Source organism: Arachis hypogaea, chromosome 12 (assembly GCF_003086295.3).
Source record: "Arachis hypogaea cultivar Tifrunner chromosome 12, arahy.Tifrunner.gnm2.J5K5, whole genome shotgun sequence".
Classification (NCBI taxonomy): Eukaryota; Viridiplantae; Streptophyta; class Magnoliopsida; order Fabales; family Fabaceae; genus Arachis; species Arachis hypogaea.
Window position 1 is genome coordinate 116,263,460 of NC_092047.1, and position 17,742 is coordinate 116,281,201.

Genomic DNA, 17,742 nt, shown 5'->3' on the forward strand with positions numbered 1-17,742 from the left:
TTACTTTTTCTAATGTTTATTACAAAAAGATACTTTTATTTTTCTAAATGGAATCCAAATTTTTTCAGAAATGTTGAAAAAGCACATCAATGATAATTATGTTGTTTTAATTATTGAGGCCGCTCCTCCACTGATAATTATGATCTTATTACTTTATTAGCTATACAGTAATCTGCATTATTGCCTTTGTCCTACTTGCTTAAATTATTGCATGAAAAAAAAGTAATGTACTTTCAAATCAAATGTACCCCATGTATCTATTTCTAAGCTTCATTCTGAAAGAAACATGATTCTAAATTTACTTTTGTGCCTGTTTAGATTGGTCAATCGACATTTAGGTATGGAAACTCAAATTCATTTCTCAATTTATGAACTCTATTTCATTTTAATATTGTTAAAAAAAAAATAAAGCGGAATAAAGAAAACAATTGAGTGATAACACGTGTCAAGAAAGTTTTAACATGATTAAACACTATTTAGTAATAGATTACAGAGATATGATTATTATACCAATAAATTACAGCATGGGATAATGGAGATTCCCTTGTAGTTGAAGTTGTTGCCAAAGTCTCATAGTGTTCAAGGTAACAAGGGAAAGTGTGTATACATAAAAGTTTTTGGAGAATATGACAGGTGATTACATAGCACAAAGTAAGTCACTAACTACCCATTCCCCTTCCCTTCATGACATGTCTCCTTAGACCTGGTATATGAACATTGGTGATATAATCTTTCCAATCTATTGCCTTTACATCAAATCCAAATTCCCTTTTTTCTTCTTCAGACATGATTTCCATTAATCTTTCTGTGTTACTGTTATCAAACCTGCATCAAAGAAATAATTGGTTTCATGTCATTAATCTAGTCTAGAAAAGAGTACTAATCACTTTGATTTTTTCCTCTAAACTTGAATTATTAAGTATGGGATACTTCATGATATAATGCAGATACAAGGATATATGTTTAAAAATTACAGCTCTAGTATAACATCTAATAAAGTTGGTTAAATTAGAATCTAACCTTCCACCATAAAATGTGTATGGTTCATAAATATTGGCTAAGTACTTTGCTTGCTCCACTGATTTTCTACAAATATTTTCAAGTTTCTGAGACATCTTCCCCTTTGATGAGGCCATAGCTGTGAGTCCACTCTTCTGAATAGCATCTCTCCATAAGTGGCCAGAGAATTCCTCTGTGGAGCTAAACAACTTCATCAATGGAACTTGAATTGGCCTACCCTTTGAGTCAATGCATGGAGAGGAGCTATAATGTTCATAGAGCAATCTTGCAAGGTCTTGGAACACCAAAGGGTTCACTACAGATGAAGCAATTTGATACACATTGATATCTCGCTTTTGATCCATTCCATGTCTTGCCATTGCTGCCAAGGTTGCATTAACAACTATGTCAGATGGAACCTATGAAAGCATATTAGTCATTGTTAGTTTAAGAGTTATTAAAAAACCTGAGTTTATGAATTAAATTTTTTCTGTGTTTTTCTTTCCTAGTAAAGAATTCTATTATAATGCAATTATATTAGTTTCACTTACCACATCAAGTACCCCATTTGGATCTACCAAGAAACCTGTTAGCTGTCCTTTCCCATAGCATAGAACTATTGGATCCATCATCCTAAAAAGTTGACAAAAAAATTGTTAGTTCTATCATGCAAATGTCATTGCTATTATTAGGTTATTCAAAGGTGCTTGGTAGATGAATTGCTTCCTTTTCCTTCTTATTTCTGGGAATAGATTTCTAAAGCATGTATCTTCTAGAGCCTTTGGTAGGTAGAATGTAACAATTTGATATAGATGAGACTATTTTTGTGGAATCCTAGGTAAAACTTGTTCTCAGAAATGTAACACTCTTGAAAATATTTTTAAAGTATTATACCAAAGACAGAAATATTTTCACATTCGTGAAACAAAAATGCTATGTGCACACTAAAAATCAGCCACTATGTATTTGGTGTATATGTAGCATGGTTGTTCTTGAAAATATGAAAATATTCGCCCTACCATTATTTGACATACCTATTTCCTTCCATCCATCCAGGAAATGGTTCTTTAAAAGTGCTTTCTATAACACTTGGACGAATTACAACAACTGGAATATCTTCCCTCAATTTATCAATCATCATTTCTCCCATAGCTTTTGTGAACACATAAGTATCTTGCCACCCATATCTTCTAGCCCTGTTAAGAAAACAAAATAACAAAAATTTAGACAAACAATTCCAAATTGGTCAAGAATTTTGTGACAAAGTAGTATTTTTTACTTTTTTGATTTTGGTTAACAATGAAGAGAACACAGAAAACTAAAGGACTCCACCTACCTTTCTAGACCCATCTCTCTCATCTTTTGAGCTAGTAAGTTGTCTTCAATGTTCCCATTGTAATTCGAAACCATGTTTATTTCGCCTTCGATGTCCAATGCTGGAAGAAAACTTTGTGGAATTTCAGATATGGATTTTTCTCTAGCTATGCAGTCTCCAATGCTAAATGGTCTTTCCATAATTCTTCCCTGTCTTTGTCCATTGACATAAGCTGCATAATGGAAGAAAGTTTTCTTTGGTTAATAATGTAATAAAAATTAGCAAATGATTATTACTTGATTTTTTAGCCCTTATTATCTTTTTACCTGTTGAAACATGCAGAAAGAGCTTAAGCTTCTTGCATTTTTCGGCAATGCTCATAAGGCGACACGGTCCTTTGGTGTTTATGTTGATAGCAGTATCATATCTGATCATACTAGTCGAATTATTACAATGAATAACTCAATATTAAAATTGGTTGGAACTTCTTGTTGTGAAATTATTGCACTAACCTTTCATCAAATGTTGTATTAGCTGCAGAATTTACAATTACATCTACCTCATCCATAATAACATTGGAAGAATCTTCATCTAGTCCAAGATTCGATTCGCAAATGTTGCCTACTACAGGTACTAGCTTGCTCAACATAAAGGCTTTGTAGGATTTTTCATGGATTTGTCTAAGGCATTTGAAAAGCTCTGTATTTATTATCCAAGACCGAACAAAATTCAGAGGTAACATTGCCAATAAAATTAATCTTAGGAAATAGCTACATGCAATGAAATAATGAGTAACTTTACCTTGATAAAGTATGACATTAATTAAGCACCCCAAGACATCATTCTGTGACTGAAATGAATATTTTGTATTCCTAGAATATATTTCTTCCATTTTATGTATGTCCATACTAAGAAGAAATAGAGTAAACGTTTAAGTTTTCCACATTATGGAAGAAGAAAAATGAAACAAATATGGATGCAATGAAAGGATGAAAAGTTGCTTACAATTCTCAATGCAAGACCGGTGAAAGCAGCATGAAACTCAGCTTTGAATTGGCAGCGGAGGATATGGATAAGCAAAGAACAAGAGGGGGGTCGTGATGGCAGCTCAAAAAGCTGTTACCGCAACAAAATTAGGAAAGTGATTAGGATTTAGGAATGTATTGGAGGCTTGGAGCAAATCAAATATAGGAATTTGTAGTTGGGGGCATAAATGTTTCTTTCTTACAATAGACATACCATTTTGTCCTAAAATCACAAAGTTATTCACAAAATTATAACTGTCAACTGCAGAGAATATCAACCAAACTCCTTATGCTGACATGCTTCCTGCGAAAAAAAGCGACTAAATGTTTTATTGTTTGGTTGTGCAATTGTCCAATGATGACAAGAAGCTTAAAAAGTGGAAGTAGCAGTGTGATAGCTCCACCATAGAAGATGGGCTAATTGAATTATGGGTTATGAACTTATGATGCACTAGCAGCCATATAATGCTACTCAAAAGTGAAAAGTGAAAACTTGCTCAAAAGGTGTATCTCAGAGTTCCATTTTGATATCATGACAACTAAATTAGACACATGACTTTATTACATAAAAAAAATGGGTTGAAGAAACTCAGTATTAAAATATGAGAATAAAACTATCATAAGAATATAATATATGAAAGAATGAATATGATGTTGGTGCAGTTACCTGTTTTAAGATGTTGAATCATTGTGAATCCGAATCCAATCAACTTGGATGTGGGGGATGTGGGAAATGGCTGGCCAAATGTGGGGGTCCTTCCTCTTTATGCCTTCACCCAACAACGGACATCTATTGATTCTAAGTTCCCTTAAAGGGGCAGGCAACCTTATGATCTCCAACTTAGGACATTCTTCAACCCATAATTGTCGGAGGGACTGTGACTGTGACAGCTCCTCCAAAGATGTCAAATTTTCATGTCTTGCAATTGTGAGATACTTGAGATTTGGGAACGCTGACAATGCGAAGGATGTAAGTGAATCACAGCTGTTGTCTATTTCTAATCTCTGTAGCCAGTGATGTTGTAGGTGCTGCATTGGAAATTCTACATTCTTGCAACGTGTGATGTAAAGCTCTTGCAATGAAGGGGGCAAAGAATCCCCTGGAAATGATATGGCTGATGAGCAGTTTGATATGTATAACTTTGTGAGAGAGGTTGGTTGGGTATGGGTCATGGCATCAAAGATATATTCCACCTGCTGCTTTCCATCAACGGATAGTTGCTCCAACATCGAAAGTGGTAGGTCCTGCATTCTTGCTTCTTGTGTACCATATATTTTTAATTGGTGCATGGGAGCTCTTGGGAGATAACAACCAAGCTGCTTGCATCCTGAAATATATAGTGTTTTCAAAGATGGAAGGGAAGTTGGCATATCTCCTCTTAATTTAGGACAGTCCCATATGGAAAGTTGCTCAAGTTGAGGAAATGGTGCATCATCATCACATTCAAATGACACCCATTCCTCCCAGCAAGACATATCAAAAATTGACAAAGATTTGAGAGATCGGAAGGGTGTCTCCTGATGATGATCCGTTCCATCAGCCTTATAGAATTCAGCACCAAGCATCTTCACCATATCAAATCCTGAAAGCCTCAATTGCATAAGAGAGGGTAACTGTCCAAGTGAAGGAAGCACCAGACAATTCCTACATCCCTTCAGCTCCAATTCAGCCATGTTGTGGTATGAAAAGTGTCCTATCCAATCTGGAAATACTGCACCCCTGTAACCACTGATTCTTAGCTCTTTCAACTCTTTGTGAGCATGTAATTTGTCGAGCACATCTTTTTCGATTTGGGAATCAACAATATCACTTTCTTGAAATGATGACCAGGTCAAATATAAAGCATTCAGGTGTATTTTTTCATCCATCCTTGCATTCAATGCTTCACCACTATTATTAACATTCTCTAATTTCTCAATACACAATGACCCATGAAGATGTGCTAATTCTCCCAATTCCCCAACTCCATTCTCTTCAAGCTTTCCCACCATATAATTACTTAAAAATTGCAATTTTTTTAATTTGCTTACCCCTTTTGGCATCTCTTCTAAATTAGTATCTTCAATATGGAGATGGCGCAAATTTACAAGATCTTGCATCTTGTCTGGAAGCTTCTTTAGTCCTCTACATCTGCTCAACTTCAATGTTTGTAAATGATACAAGTTGCTCAATGATTCGGGCAATACCACAATAGGCATATCAGAGAGATCCAAGTGACGCAAATTTACAAGTTCCTGCATGTTGGTTGGAAGCTTTTCTAGTCTTCTACATTTACTCAACTTCAATGTTTGTAAATTATACAAGTTACTCATTGACTCAGGCAATGTCATGATAGGTGCACCGGAGATATCCAAATAACGCAAATGAATCAAATCACCTATTGAATTGAGCACTGAATCATGCTGAAGAGGAAAAAAATTAAATGACAAAACCCTTACATGCTTCAACTGTGCAAGTAAGCAACAAGGATTACAAGAACCAATTTCCTTTGAGGAATCATGCCATGTATTAAGATTGATTTCCAACAATGTCCTTGCATGTTTTAAACTATCACATGTTTCCAAGATCTTTGAGAATGAATTATTGATGCCAAGATTATATGAAAAATGACGAGGATTATCATCATGCTTGTCTGCATTTTCGAGTTCAAAGGTTCTAGAAAAGAACTTTCCACCATACAATATTGCTAAATCATGCATGAGGTCGTGCATTACAAATGAATTTCTGAAATTGTTAGAATGTTGGAAAAATGATCTAGAAACTAAATCATTAAAATATTTATAACCAACTTCTTCTAAAGTACTTCCACTCTTTGGTTGTTGCAAAAGACCTTCTGCCATCCACAGTAACACCAATTCATCTCTTTTGAATTCATGGTCTTTTGGGTATAAAGAACAATAAACAAAGCAACGTTTTAAGTACGAAGGGAGGTAGTGATAACTGATTCTTAATGCTGGAAGAATCCCACTATTTTTTTCCGGAAGTTCCCAAATTTCACTCTTCAATATAAACTCCCAATCCTCTACTTCTTTTTTTGCTCTTAATAAACCTCCAAGTGTTTGAGCAGCCAAAGCTAACCCATTACACTTTTTGACAATTCTTCGACCAACTACTTCTAAAGCAGAACGGCTATGGGATTCAACAGAATTAAGACATGCATGATCTGCAAACACTGACCAGCAGTGTTCATCACCCAACAAACTCAGATTGTAAGTTGGAATAGTTTTCACCATATCAGCAGTGGAATCAAGACGGGTTGTTACAAGAATCTTAACGCCCTCATTACTAGATTTAAAAGGCTTTAGAAAACTTATCCAAGCATCATAATTGTTACTCCACATGTCGTCCAAAACAACCAATAACTTCTTCCCTGCTAGGACTTCCTTCAAACTCTCCTGAATTATGTTTAACTCATTAGAGTTACAAGAACAAGAAGATGCTTTCTCCAACACAGTCTTTGTCACCTTAAGAACGTCAAATTCTTCTTTCCCATCAGAAACCCATGCCTTAATATTAAATTTTTGTTGCACTTGGTCATCATTGTAAACCATCTGAGCCAAAGTAGTTTTTCCTATTCCACCCATACCGACAATAGGAATCACGAATATTTCACCATCATTAGTATCATCTAGCAACAATTTTACTATGACCTCCCTATCTTGGTCCCTGCCATATATTTCACGCGCATCAATTAGAGATGTTGATGGGATTCTCCATGACATGTCCTCCACTGGTATCTCTTTCAAGCCAAGACTATCATTCTCTTTTACAATTAACTCTAAAGCAGCAATGATATCTTCTATCTTGGTTACTATCTCACCATCATCATGCAAATTGACATAGCGAGACAGGGAGTTACCTGGATCCTTTTGAGTGGCAGCTTTGGTGGTTATTTCATCCAGTACATCTTCAGCATCGTACACAGCATTCTTCAGCCTGTCCAGCCAGTCCTTCACTGCTTCCTCTTCAATCTGCCTCCGCTCAGCGTCATTGATTGCAGCATGAGCAGCTTTCAGAACTGTCTCCAACTTCTCAACCAGCTTCCGGTTAAGCTTCTTTCTCTGGATGAGGTTGACAAGTAAAGGTGAAATCAGCATCTCATAAATAGTACCAAGTGCAGAGTTGAGAAAAGCTTCCCCCACAAATCTTGCAGCCATGATGATCTCACGATTATAAGAAATAAAACAAAGCAAAGTGGATTATAGTTTGCAGTGAAGGTAAAGGAAGTAGTAGTAGCAGGTTCAATGAAGTAATATATGGTGGTGCTGATATATTTTATTTTCCATGTAGCAAAAGAACATTGACTTTTTCTTCCAAAAAAAAAAAAAGACATTGACTTTGCACATTCTCATTGCCTTTGGGGCATGTTCACATGATGCTTCATGCTCTCTTCCTGGAAAACAATGACATGTTTCAGTGCTCTCATTGGTTTCTTCCAATATTTGTATTCTTAAATGATATTATTTAGTATTATGTAACATGATCTGTATTCAAATAATTTTTTTATAACATTTTACAACTTTGAAACTGATGATGAGGCCTGTTTGGTCACTCAAAATTTGGGTTAGGAAACTCAAACTGATTTGTCAATTTTTAGTTTAATATTGTTAAATAAAATAATATGGAATAAAGATAAAAATTGATTGGTAACAAATGTCAAGAAGGCTTAACAAGATTAAACACTCTATTTAGTAATAGATTACAGAAATATGATTATTATACCAATAAATTACAGCATGGGATAATGAAGATTCCCTTGTAGTTGAACTTGTTACCACACTCTCAGTGTGTTCAAGGTAACAAGGGAAAGTGTGTATACATAAAAGTTTTTGGAGAATATGACAGGTGATTACATAGCACAAAGTAAGTCACTAACTACCCATTCCCCTTCCCTTCATGACATGTCTCCTTAGACCTGGTATATGAACATTGGTGATATAATCTTTCCAATCTATTGCCTTTACATCAAATCCAAATTCCCTTTTTTCTTCTTCAGACATGATTTCCATTAATCTTTCTGTGTTACTGTTATCAAACCTGCATTAAAGAAATAATTGGTTTCATGTCATTAATCTAGTCTAGAAAAGAGTACTAATCACTTTGATTTTTTCCTCTAAACTTGAATTATTAAGTATGGGATACAGCATGATATAATGCAGGTATAAGGATATGACAATGTTTAAAAATTACAGCTCTAGTATAACATCTAATAAAGTTGGTTAAATTAGAATCTAACGTTCCACCATAAAGAGGTAATTATTTTTCTTTTAACTTATTTTTATTTTATTTTTATGTTTTGTCAGCTAAAGATAATATATAACGTGTGACCTAAGGCACATAACACAGCTAGGTAGAACGTGTGTGGGTCAATATATATGTCATAACCTGGTACTATTAAAGCAAAATTTGTTAACATTTTACTCATTGTTGATGAAGTAGATTAAATGACCATGAACAAAGAAATGTCTCACCCTCATAAAAGTTTGCCTTTTATAATTTAATTATCCGATAATGCTAAAAAAATAAAAAATATTCTAAACTTACTTTATTCAGTATTTATTAATTATAATAATAATAATTAATAAATATTACATAAAATAAATTGACTGTTTTAACTAATTTTTTTGTCTACCAAATATTATTGTTAATTATCCTACGCAATATATATATAATCTAATCTAATGGTGTTTTATTATGTAATGATTGGCAGGGAAATTTTGTACATCTATACTATACTATGCATGGAATCATATGGACCATATAGCCTATAATTTTAAAAGGGCATAGCCTTTTTTTCCTTTAGACTTTTCGTGGTTATATTATTTCTCTAAATTTTAAGCAAGTGATGAAGTGTCCCACAATAAAAGATATGTAGCATTTTACTTTCTAGGCTCTACCTATAATAAGCTGGGTTATTGAAACTATAGAACCCTCTATTATTATTTATCATGTGTTGTTTCTAGATTCAAAAGAGAGGATTTTATTGTTGTAAATAAATTATATAACAGGAAATTTCTTTCCATGCAAAATTTAATTAACTTCTTAAGATTTTGATATAATGTTCATAAGATTTTGAAATATCAATAATTTATATCTTATTATAATTTTGCAAGATGCCTTTGAGAAACCCAATGGTGCCCGTGTATATATGTTCAGAGTTCAAACCAATATATTATTTAAAATAATTTCTCAACAATTTGTTTTACTATAAAAGTTCATCAACCAAAATCAAGGATTTCAGTATCATTGTTGAGATAACATGTGAGCTCATTATTAATTTATGATCATTTTCATAAATCTATATTTAGTTCATTATTGGATATGAGACATACATATTGGTGCGAATTATTTCATATATATTTTATACAACAAAAATGTTATTTGTACACCAAAATCAGCCACTAATGTATTTATGTATAAATATATGTGTAGTTTAGTTTATTTTTAATGTATATTTATATTCCAACATATATTTTATACTGGTGACTGACTTTGGTGGCTAATTTTGATGTACACCTAGCATAACTCTTTATACAATAATTAAAAAATTAAAGGGAAGAAAACAAAAACTGGTGCAGGCCCTTGTCATTAATCACAAGTGAGATTCATGAAATGGCTTATTAAAGTTTGAAAATTGGTTTATTATTATGAGGAGGTGTGGCTGTTATGTTAAAGACAAATTAAATAGGGAACAATTTTTTAAAAAAAATATAGAAGAGACAACAAAAGCATGGCAACTTGAATAAGGGTGAATTATAAAAAAATAAAACTAAACCTACCAAATATTAATAAATTTTTAACAATATATATGAATTTTTATAAGATTTAATTATTCTATTGATCTCTATCGTTTTACTAAATTTTTAATTATTTATATACTTTTTTTTTAATTGGGTCCTTATATTGCTTTTAATTTTATAATTAGATTATTTTCATGTCAAAAACATTAAAATTAATAGAAGATTTCTCCTAAAATACATGCGGTCAAAAATCTAATTAGATTTTTAATTATGAATACCTTCAATTTGTGAAGAAATATTTAATTAACTGACTCTAATATTTTTTACACTAAGAATAATCTAATTATAAAATTAAAAGTAATATAATCTATAAGAATTCAATTTAAAAAAATATATAAAAACTTAATTATAAATTTAATAAAATTATAGGAACTACTAGAATAATTAAACTTTTTTGTAACTAACAATTTTAAAGAAAAATCTAAAAATTATTTTACCACCATGCAACTTAGTCGTTAGTAAATATTTTTAATACTTCACTCTACAAAAAATTAATAAAAAACTGAAATAATTAATAAATAGAAGAAATTAAAGTAGAAAAATGGTTACCAACGGTAGCTGATTGAAAAGTGGTCCAGCCATCAACAACATTCCTACTTGCCTTGACAATGGTCCTTCCAATGCCATCTCCAATAAACATCAAATTAGTCTTCTTTCTAATTACTTCCACATTCTCGAAGTGAATGCTCCACTTTTTATGTATATCACAAACCTAATGGAAAAGTATAGACAATCAAGTGTCTAATTAGGTAAGAATTGAACAACTCAATTAATTATACAAGTGTGTAATTAGATAAGAATTTGAACAACTCAATTAATTATAATTATTAATAATTAATTTTAAATTTTTTAAATTCAAAATTTAAATAATTAAAAATTGATTAAGTAAACATAATTAAAAACTATAAAAACGTTTTCTTTCTCTTCCATATTAACCTACACATCTCAACAACGACACTCACAAATTTTTTTTCTCGTCAGACCCTCTCCATCCCTCCCCTCACATAAGACGACCTCAAGAAGTTTGCCGTTGACAAAGTCGTTGAGTACGTCAAGTCCGGCATGGTCTTCGGTCTCGGCACCGACTCCACCGCCGCTTCCAATTCGACGTAGCCATTGCCGTTAACCTCCATGTTCGTCCACAACAAGTGGATCTGGTTCCCCATGGGATTGATCCCTAGAAAACGCAAGAGCGCGGCGAGTTCTAGAATCGTTAAGCTACCGTCGTTGTCCATGTCGAATCTTGAAAAAATTTCAAGTAAACAACCGAGTTGATCTTTGTATTCTGATGCCATTTTTGGTTACAATGATCATTTCAATTTCCTTGAAGCGATTATTCTATTAAGGAAATAGATTCAATCTTACTTATGTATACACCAAATCATCATGTAGATTTATGAAATGAAAATTGATGACATTAGGTTAGGATTTGAATGAAAAAAAGTGAGTGTCCTCACTTTTAATCACCCAAATACCACCCACCATAATTTTCAATTTTGAATTTGTTTGTGTATATATAATTCTTTTTTCAGGACATTGTTTTGAATTCTATTTTTGTGGTGGTATCAAAGTCATAGGCTAATATGGAAGAAGGAGTGGTGTGGAGCACGAGCTGCTTTTGAATAATTGTAAAAATATATAAAAAAAATATCTATTTAATATATAAAAAAATATCCTAATGTTTAACAAAAAAATATTTAGTTATAGGATTTAAAAAAAAACATATAATTCTTAAAAAAATTAGAAATATCCACATTTGTAATATAAAAAATTTGAAAAGTACATTAAAAAATATCTATTTAGTATGAAAAAAATATCATAATGCTTAGCAGAAGAAATATCTACATATATCAACTTACCTTTATTAAGACGGACTTCAAAGTCTAGTCCATTAAAAAGTTGGCAGAAGTTGGCTGGACCTTAGTTGGTTATCTAGCGGAACCGCAAACCTAATCTATTCTTAATATATAAAAGTAGGTACATAGGTTTACCCACATTGCTTCTAAGTTATTTCTCCTCTTCTCCTAACGCCATGTCAGCACCAACGCTTACTTGGCAAAGTTTTAGAATCCACCACTCAAATCTTGCCAAATCAACTTTTATTTTCACATAAAAAAACACAAAAAACAACTAAAAACACAATAAAAACCAACAAATTAACTTTTTCCAAATCAATCCTTATTTCTAAAACAACAAAAATACAAATTAACATTTAACCCAACAAAAAGCTCTCAAAACCAAAGAGCTTATTACCTTTCTCAAATCCTCACCCTCTTAGCACCTCTCCGTACCAAAATCTTATTTCCTCCATCTTCTTCCGGTCCCATCCTATTTCCTCCATCCTCTTCCGGTCCCATGAGCCATTATTTTTTCCTCAAAACAAATTGTACATCGCGATATCCATCTCCGGCGGAGCCGCATTGCATAAATTACAGAAACTAGGACAAACTCCATTCCTCCTCTTGCGGTTTCTCTGCCAGAGCTCGATTCTGGGTCTCAGTAGACCAACGTCACCATTCAACACCGCCAACATAGGAAATTTGTCCCAGGTATCTTCCTAAAGATTTTCAACTTTGCCGTTTACTCTTCTCATTGTTCAATATCATTTTCAATAGCCCTATTTATTTGTTATAAATAATAACATTTTAATTGTGAACTCATTGCAAGTAGCACAAGTTTATGTATTCCTCTTTTATAAACGGTTCTGTCCAACAGTCACAACCAAAATTAATGTGCATTTAAAATTATTGCTTCCTATATACTATCGATTACAATATTTCATCATCAAATTATAAATTGTTATTTTACATGTGGAGTACTTCTTCCACAATTTATATTTACGTGTTCCTCTTTTTCAAATTGTTATTCCACATGTGTAGCATTGCTTTCACAATTTACTTGGAATAGATTATCATTCTTTGACCATGTCTTATTCTCTTTATTGTAGAAGGATTTACAGTGGTCATGACAGACCGAAAGAGTTAATACCTAAAATTGCTAGATGAAAATTAACTAATCACTTGATGGTTTTCAGTGGCTAAGAGAAGGGGGTTGAATCTTAGCCCCCAGTTTCTTTCTGAACACTTGCTGGTCTTTGAGGAGACTTTTTGATTTTTGTCTCGTCCCTAACCACGAGACTTTTTATTTTTGTCTCGTCACTTGGCACGAGATATTTTTCGGTTTTAGCTCCTGTGCAGTAGAAATAGAAATGGAGTAGAACAAAGAGAAAATTACACCCAGATATATCTTTGTTCAGTTGCTAAGTGCAGTGCAGCCTACATCCAGTCTCCATCACAACAATGATGGAATTTTACTATAATCTTCTTGATTACCGACTGTAAAGTGCTAACCCAACTTACAAGGAGATTCCCACAGAATCATGAAACACAACATAGATGAACAAAGAAACTCTAAGGACATCTATGGCTTTTTCTTTTAATTTTGCACTCTCTGCCTTTTTCCGCTCTATGGCTCTTTCATACAAACCTCACTGTTTGCCTTTTTCCATGAGACTCAAGACATGACAAAATTAAACAGAAAAATACTAAACAGAATATATTGAAGGAGAAGAAAAATTGCTAGCTTAGGTAGCTCTGAGACTTCTATGCCTTGCACTCTCAAATCTTACTCCTTGAATCAAACTGTGGTTGTTCACCCTTTTTATAGAAGAGGGAAGCCTCCACAGTTGAACCAACAACTAAGCCAACTTCTTATTCTTCTTCAAGAAATCGGTTCGGCCAAAGAGAGAGAAGAGGTAACTCATGCAAAACCCAACATGCAATTACCTCTAGTTCTTCCTTGGTCATCACTCTTCATCAATCCGAGCGCTCCATCCTTGGCTTGCTCTCCAAGATGGATTTCTGGCCCTTGATGCTTCATGATGATTATAGCTTCATCTGCTCCAATATCTGCCTTCTCCATCACTTCGCCACTCTAGCTACTTCCTGTAGTGGTTGAGCAGAATCAGAGACAAGCCATCCCTCCAAGATTTTCTCCTTGCTGGCCGAATCTCCTTCTTCCATTTTTGGTATGGAGAAGCTAAGATCTCATCACAAAATCTTACTACAAGTGATAAGATTCTCAGCCACTACATTTTTTATGTTTTCTTGCCATCATTGTGATGGTCTTTAGGTGTGCTTCTTCTTCTCTTTTTCTTCGGTGTGTAGATGTAGCTTCCATGGTTGCTGGTTAAAGACCGAAAGAGAAGAAGGAAAGATGAGAGAATGTAGAGTTAAAGTAAAAGCAATTAATTGAAATGAAACAAATTAATGGGATTGTTTTTACTTCCCTTGCTTGAGTGGCGTGCTGCATTAATCAAATCAATCATGTCACTCATATTATCTCTCTCATTTATGTTTCCAATGCTACCAAGTTAAATTTTGAAATCCATCCTTAATGAAAAATGGAATCTGTTGGAGGCAAAAGGCAAATGATAATATTTGCTTTCCTGATGAATTTTTGGATCTAGTATTGGATCACTTAACATAGATCATAGTTGGGTTTTGGAACAATAATGGATCAATTTGGCCCAAGTAGCACAATAAACAATTCAGCCATATAGAGACATTCAACAAGGCTGAATGTGTATCTTGTTTTTGGGCCTGTAACAATTATATTTTTCGGCCCAATATTAATCCTGTATCACAAAATTATTAATTAACATATGTTAAATGAAAATCAAATTAATAATTTTGTAATTAAATATTTTAATAATGTTTGTTCATCATCAAAATTAAATTAGAGTTTTCCAAACTCATCATCACTATTTAGTAAAATGTTTTAAAAAATTAAAATAAAAATTCTTATCTATTATTATTCAATTGAAACATTAAGTACTAATTAAATGCAATAAACATACATTAAAAGTGTCATAATAATAATAATTATAAAAAATTTCAGTTACAAATATTCAAATTCTACAACTTATACATATTAAAACTCTTACTACCCTTTATTTCTTAATCTCTTATACTAATTGTCAAAAATTCTTTAAATTTAATATAACATTTTTATATATTTTTCATTCTCATTCATTTATTTTTTTCATTATTTACAAACAAAAAAACCACAAGAAAAGACAAAGTGTAGCCATCGAAAAATAAAAAAAAATGCAATTTTGTATAACTCTAATATAAATAACCTGTCTTTTTTAAAAATAAATAAATTCAAAATTTATTTATAATATGTTCTCTAAAATATTTTTAATATAACATTTTTTAAAATATACTATATAGTATAAATAATCTACCTCTCCGCGCATTGCGCGGGTCTCACTCTAGTATATATAATCACACTTAATAATTAACAAAATGTTAACTAAATCATAACATGTTAACAAGGCATTATTATTACACTTATTGTATGTACTTTTCTACACCTAAGATTCTTTTTGTACTTTGAGATAAAGATATATTAGGCTAGATTCATCTATTGTTATATACTAAATAAACATATTCTGTTATTTGAAATTAAAAAATGTGGTTAAATTTTTAGAAGCCATAATTGGTGTAACAATGAGTCAAAGTTGAATTAAGTAAAGGATAAGAAGTTTGATTACTGCATTTTAATTTCATTCTTCAAAATAAAAATATTAGTAAATAAAGTGCATTATTCTTATATATTTAGTAGAGTCCAATATGCCGTTATAAAAAAAGAGCAGTTAATTTTTAAGTTGTGCTAATTTAATATACAAAATAAAATAAATACACTTGCCATTTTTCTTAGCTAAATCAGCTTCGAAGCTCTTATAAATGATCATTCATATGAGATTTTGCTGAAAATGTAATGCAATGAGTGAAAGGAATGAATGATTTTCTTTAAATATAGTATAAAATAATTTTAATAATATAATATATACCTGGTTGTGGTGGAATTAGGAGCCACAGCTACAGCTTCACCAATAGTAGTAAAATTTCCAGAACCATCTTTAGCCACAACAACATCAATCTTAGTTTCATTCACATTTCCACCTTCTAGAAGCTTCCTATCCTTAGCAGAAACCCATGAAGGGAACCCTTTCTTCATTGTTCCATATTCAGCAGACACTTCTTCTTTCTTCAAACTTGTCTTCACTTTCTTCAACATTGCCAATGAGTTACTAACATGATGTGATATCTCAATCACTTTCTCCTCTATCAACCCTCTCACAGCATTCCCATTTTTGCTTTGTGAGAAACCATCAAGACAAGTGTACAAATTTGTCATTGCCCCACTTAGTAGAGTTTGCAAATCTTGGTTGGAAGATGATGATGATGATGATGATGGATTTTTTGAGAGATCAAGAATGGTGGTGTTGAGTTCTACTATGGTGTCATCAAAGAGTTTGAGACAATCATCTAAGGCTCTTTTCTCAATTGTGTTGAGAGTGTTTTGGAGATTCTTGATTATGGTGGTGCAGTTGTTGGATGAAGATTTGACTTCATGGACTGTGTGGTTGACTACTTTGGAGATTATTTGTGGCATTGTTCTTGTTTCAAGGTTTGGGAATGTGGATAAGGTTGAGACACAGAGATCAGGGTAGAGTGTTCCTTTGCATTTTGAATGTGCTACTAATTGGATATGGTTTTGGAAATGGAGATGTTTTTTCCCTTCTTGTTGTGTTGTTGATTTGAAATTTGGGGTTTCAATGAAATAATTGAGATGTGTAGCTAAAAGGATCAGTGCAAAAATCATGGAATAGGATTGGTATAAAGGGAAAACATGGTGATTTTTTGAGGCTGTTCATTGTAAAGGGCTTAAGAGGAAAAATAGAAGTGGTGTAGTAGAAGCTTTGGTTAAGGGTGTGAATGTGTGGTTGTGTAGGGTGCTATATATATGGGAATATGGGGAATAAATAGGGTGGTTTTGGGTTATTGTAAAAATGAAAAAAGAAAAACAGTATTTGAACTCATTTTACTTATACACACTCAAAATATAAAGAGAGAAGAATATCATGCTTTTGTGTGTAAAGTTGAGCATAGCATTTGATGTTAAAAAAGAAAAAATGGAAATGTGTTGTTTGAGTTTGAATTTTTGTGTAGATTATGTCAGAGAGATGGCATGAAATTTGACCCTTTTTCAATTTATATTAGTTTTGTCAAATAGGATCATAATGTGGCATGGATTTTAAATGCTGTCTAAATTAATGGCTCTTAAAAGGATGGAATGTGTGATTATGTGTGACACCTTTTAATCATTTTGGCTCCTGGTTTAAGTGTTGCAGCTATGCAGCTATGGAATGGAATGAAATTTGCACCCAAAGCATATGATTTGATTTTCAACTTTGTTTCTATCTATTGTAAATTTTATTATTTTACTTTTGTAGTGCAACAATCCTACACAAAATTATAGTTTAAGAGACTGAAAGTAAGAAAAAAAACATCAGAAAATGGAGAAAGAAAGGAGAATTGAAGGGATTGAAAGTAGAAGAGGAATGCTATATATCGACCTGTAGTAGTAGTACTATGCTGTCACAGTCACACACAAAATAGAAGAGGAATACTATAATAATTAACCTCCTACTACCACAATTTTTGCCCTAAGCACTTCATATTCGTAACATAGCAACATTCTGAATGCATCTTCATTTGTTAAAAAAAATGCTAGTGTTTACAATTTTACATG

At 32.6% G+C, this 17,742-nt stretch overlaps 2 protein-coding genes across 4 annotated transcripts; both read right to left on the reverse strand.

The window, feature by feature from the left end:
• Nucleotides 1-475: 475 nt before the first annotated feature.
• LOC112728575 (fatty acyl-CoA reductase 2, chloroplastic) lies at nt 476-7,611 on the reverse strand. Of its 2 annotated transcripts, XM_025778769.3 has the most exons (10): nt 3,554-3,646; nt 3,320-3,430; nt 3,116-3,222; nt 2,827-3,013; nt 2,641-2,741; nt 2,336-2,546; nt 2,034-2,195; nt 1,551-1,632; nt 1,021-1,418; nt 476-825 (listed from the first exon to the last, which is right to left on the reverse strand). In XM_025778769.3, exons 3-10 carry the CDS (start codon nt 3,219-3,221, stop codon nt 660-662), a joined length of 1,413 nt encoding a protein of 470 aa, XP_025634554.2. In that variant the 5' UTR covers nt 3,222; nt 3,320-3,430; nt 3,554-3,646; the 3' UTR covers nt 476-659. The 2 variants fall into 2 exon arrangements, 1 of the variants encoding a protein (XP_025634554.2); XR_011869037.1 differs by lacking the exons at nt 476-825; nt 1,021-1,418; nt 1,551-1,632; ... (1 more) ...; nt 2,336-2,546; nt 2,641-2,741 and adding an exon at nt 4,007-7,611 and having other exon boundaries at nt 2,882-3,013; nt 3,554-3,643.
• Nucleotides 7,612-10,689: 3,078 nt separating this feature from the next.
• On the reverse strand, nt 10,690-17,008 carry LOC112730659 (probable pectinesterase/pectinesterase inhibitor 40). 2 transcript variants are annotated; one of them, XM_072210232.1, is made up of 2 exons: nt 15,998-17,008; nt 10,690-10,852 (listed from the first exon to the last, which is right to left on the reverse strand). In XM_072210232.1, exons 1-2 carry the CDS (start codon nt 16,810-16,812, stop codon nt 10,801-10,803), a joined length of 867 nt encoding a protein of 288 aa, XP_072066333.1. In that variant the 5' UTR covers nt 16,813-17,008; the 3' UTR covers nt 10,690-10,800. The 2 variants fall into 2 exon arrangements, with proteins under 2 accessions (XP_072066333.1, XP_072066332.1); XM_072210231.1 differs by lacking the exon at nt 10,690-10,852 and adding an exon at nt 13,381-14,324.
• Between the last annotated feature and the right edge of the window lie 734 nt (nt 17,009-17,742).

Excerpts from the sequence above, each read along its gene's own strand:
- LOC112728575 (XM_025778769.3), bottom strand. The coding sequence starts at position 3,221 with ATGGACATACATAAAATGGAAGAAATATATTCTAGGAATACAAAATAT. Across the intron at positions 2,742-2,826 it reads AATACAACATTTGATGAAAG|ATATGATACTGCTATCAACA; the intron begins GTTAGTGCAATA and ends TAGTATGATCAG. Across the intron at positions 2,196-2,335 it reads AGAGAGATGGGTCTAGAAAG|GGCTAGAAGATATGGGTGGC; the intron begins GTAGGTGGAGTC and ends TTTTCTTAACAG.
- LOC112730659 (XM_072210231.1), bottom strand. The coding sequence starts at position 16,812 with ATGATTTTTGCACTGATCCTTTTAGCTACACATCTCAATTATTTCATT. Across the intron at positions 14,325-15,997 it reads CCTAATTCCACCACAACCAG|CAACCATGGAAGCTACATCT; the intron begins GTATATATTATA and ends GTCTTTAACCAG.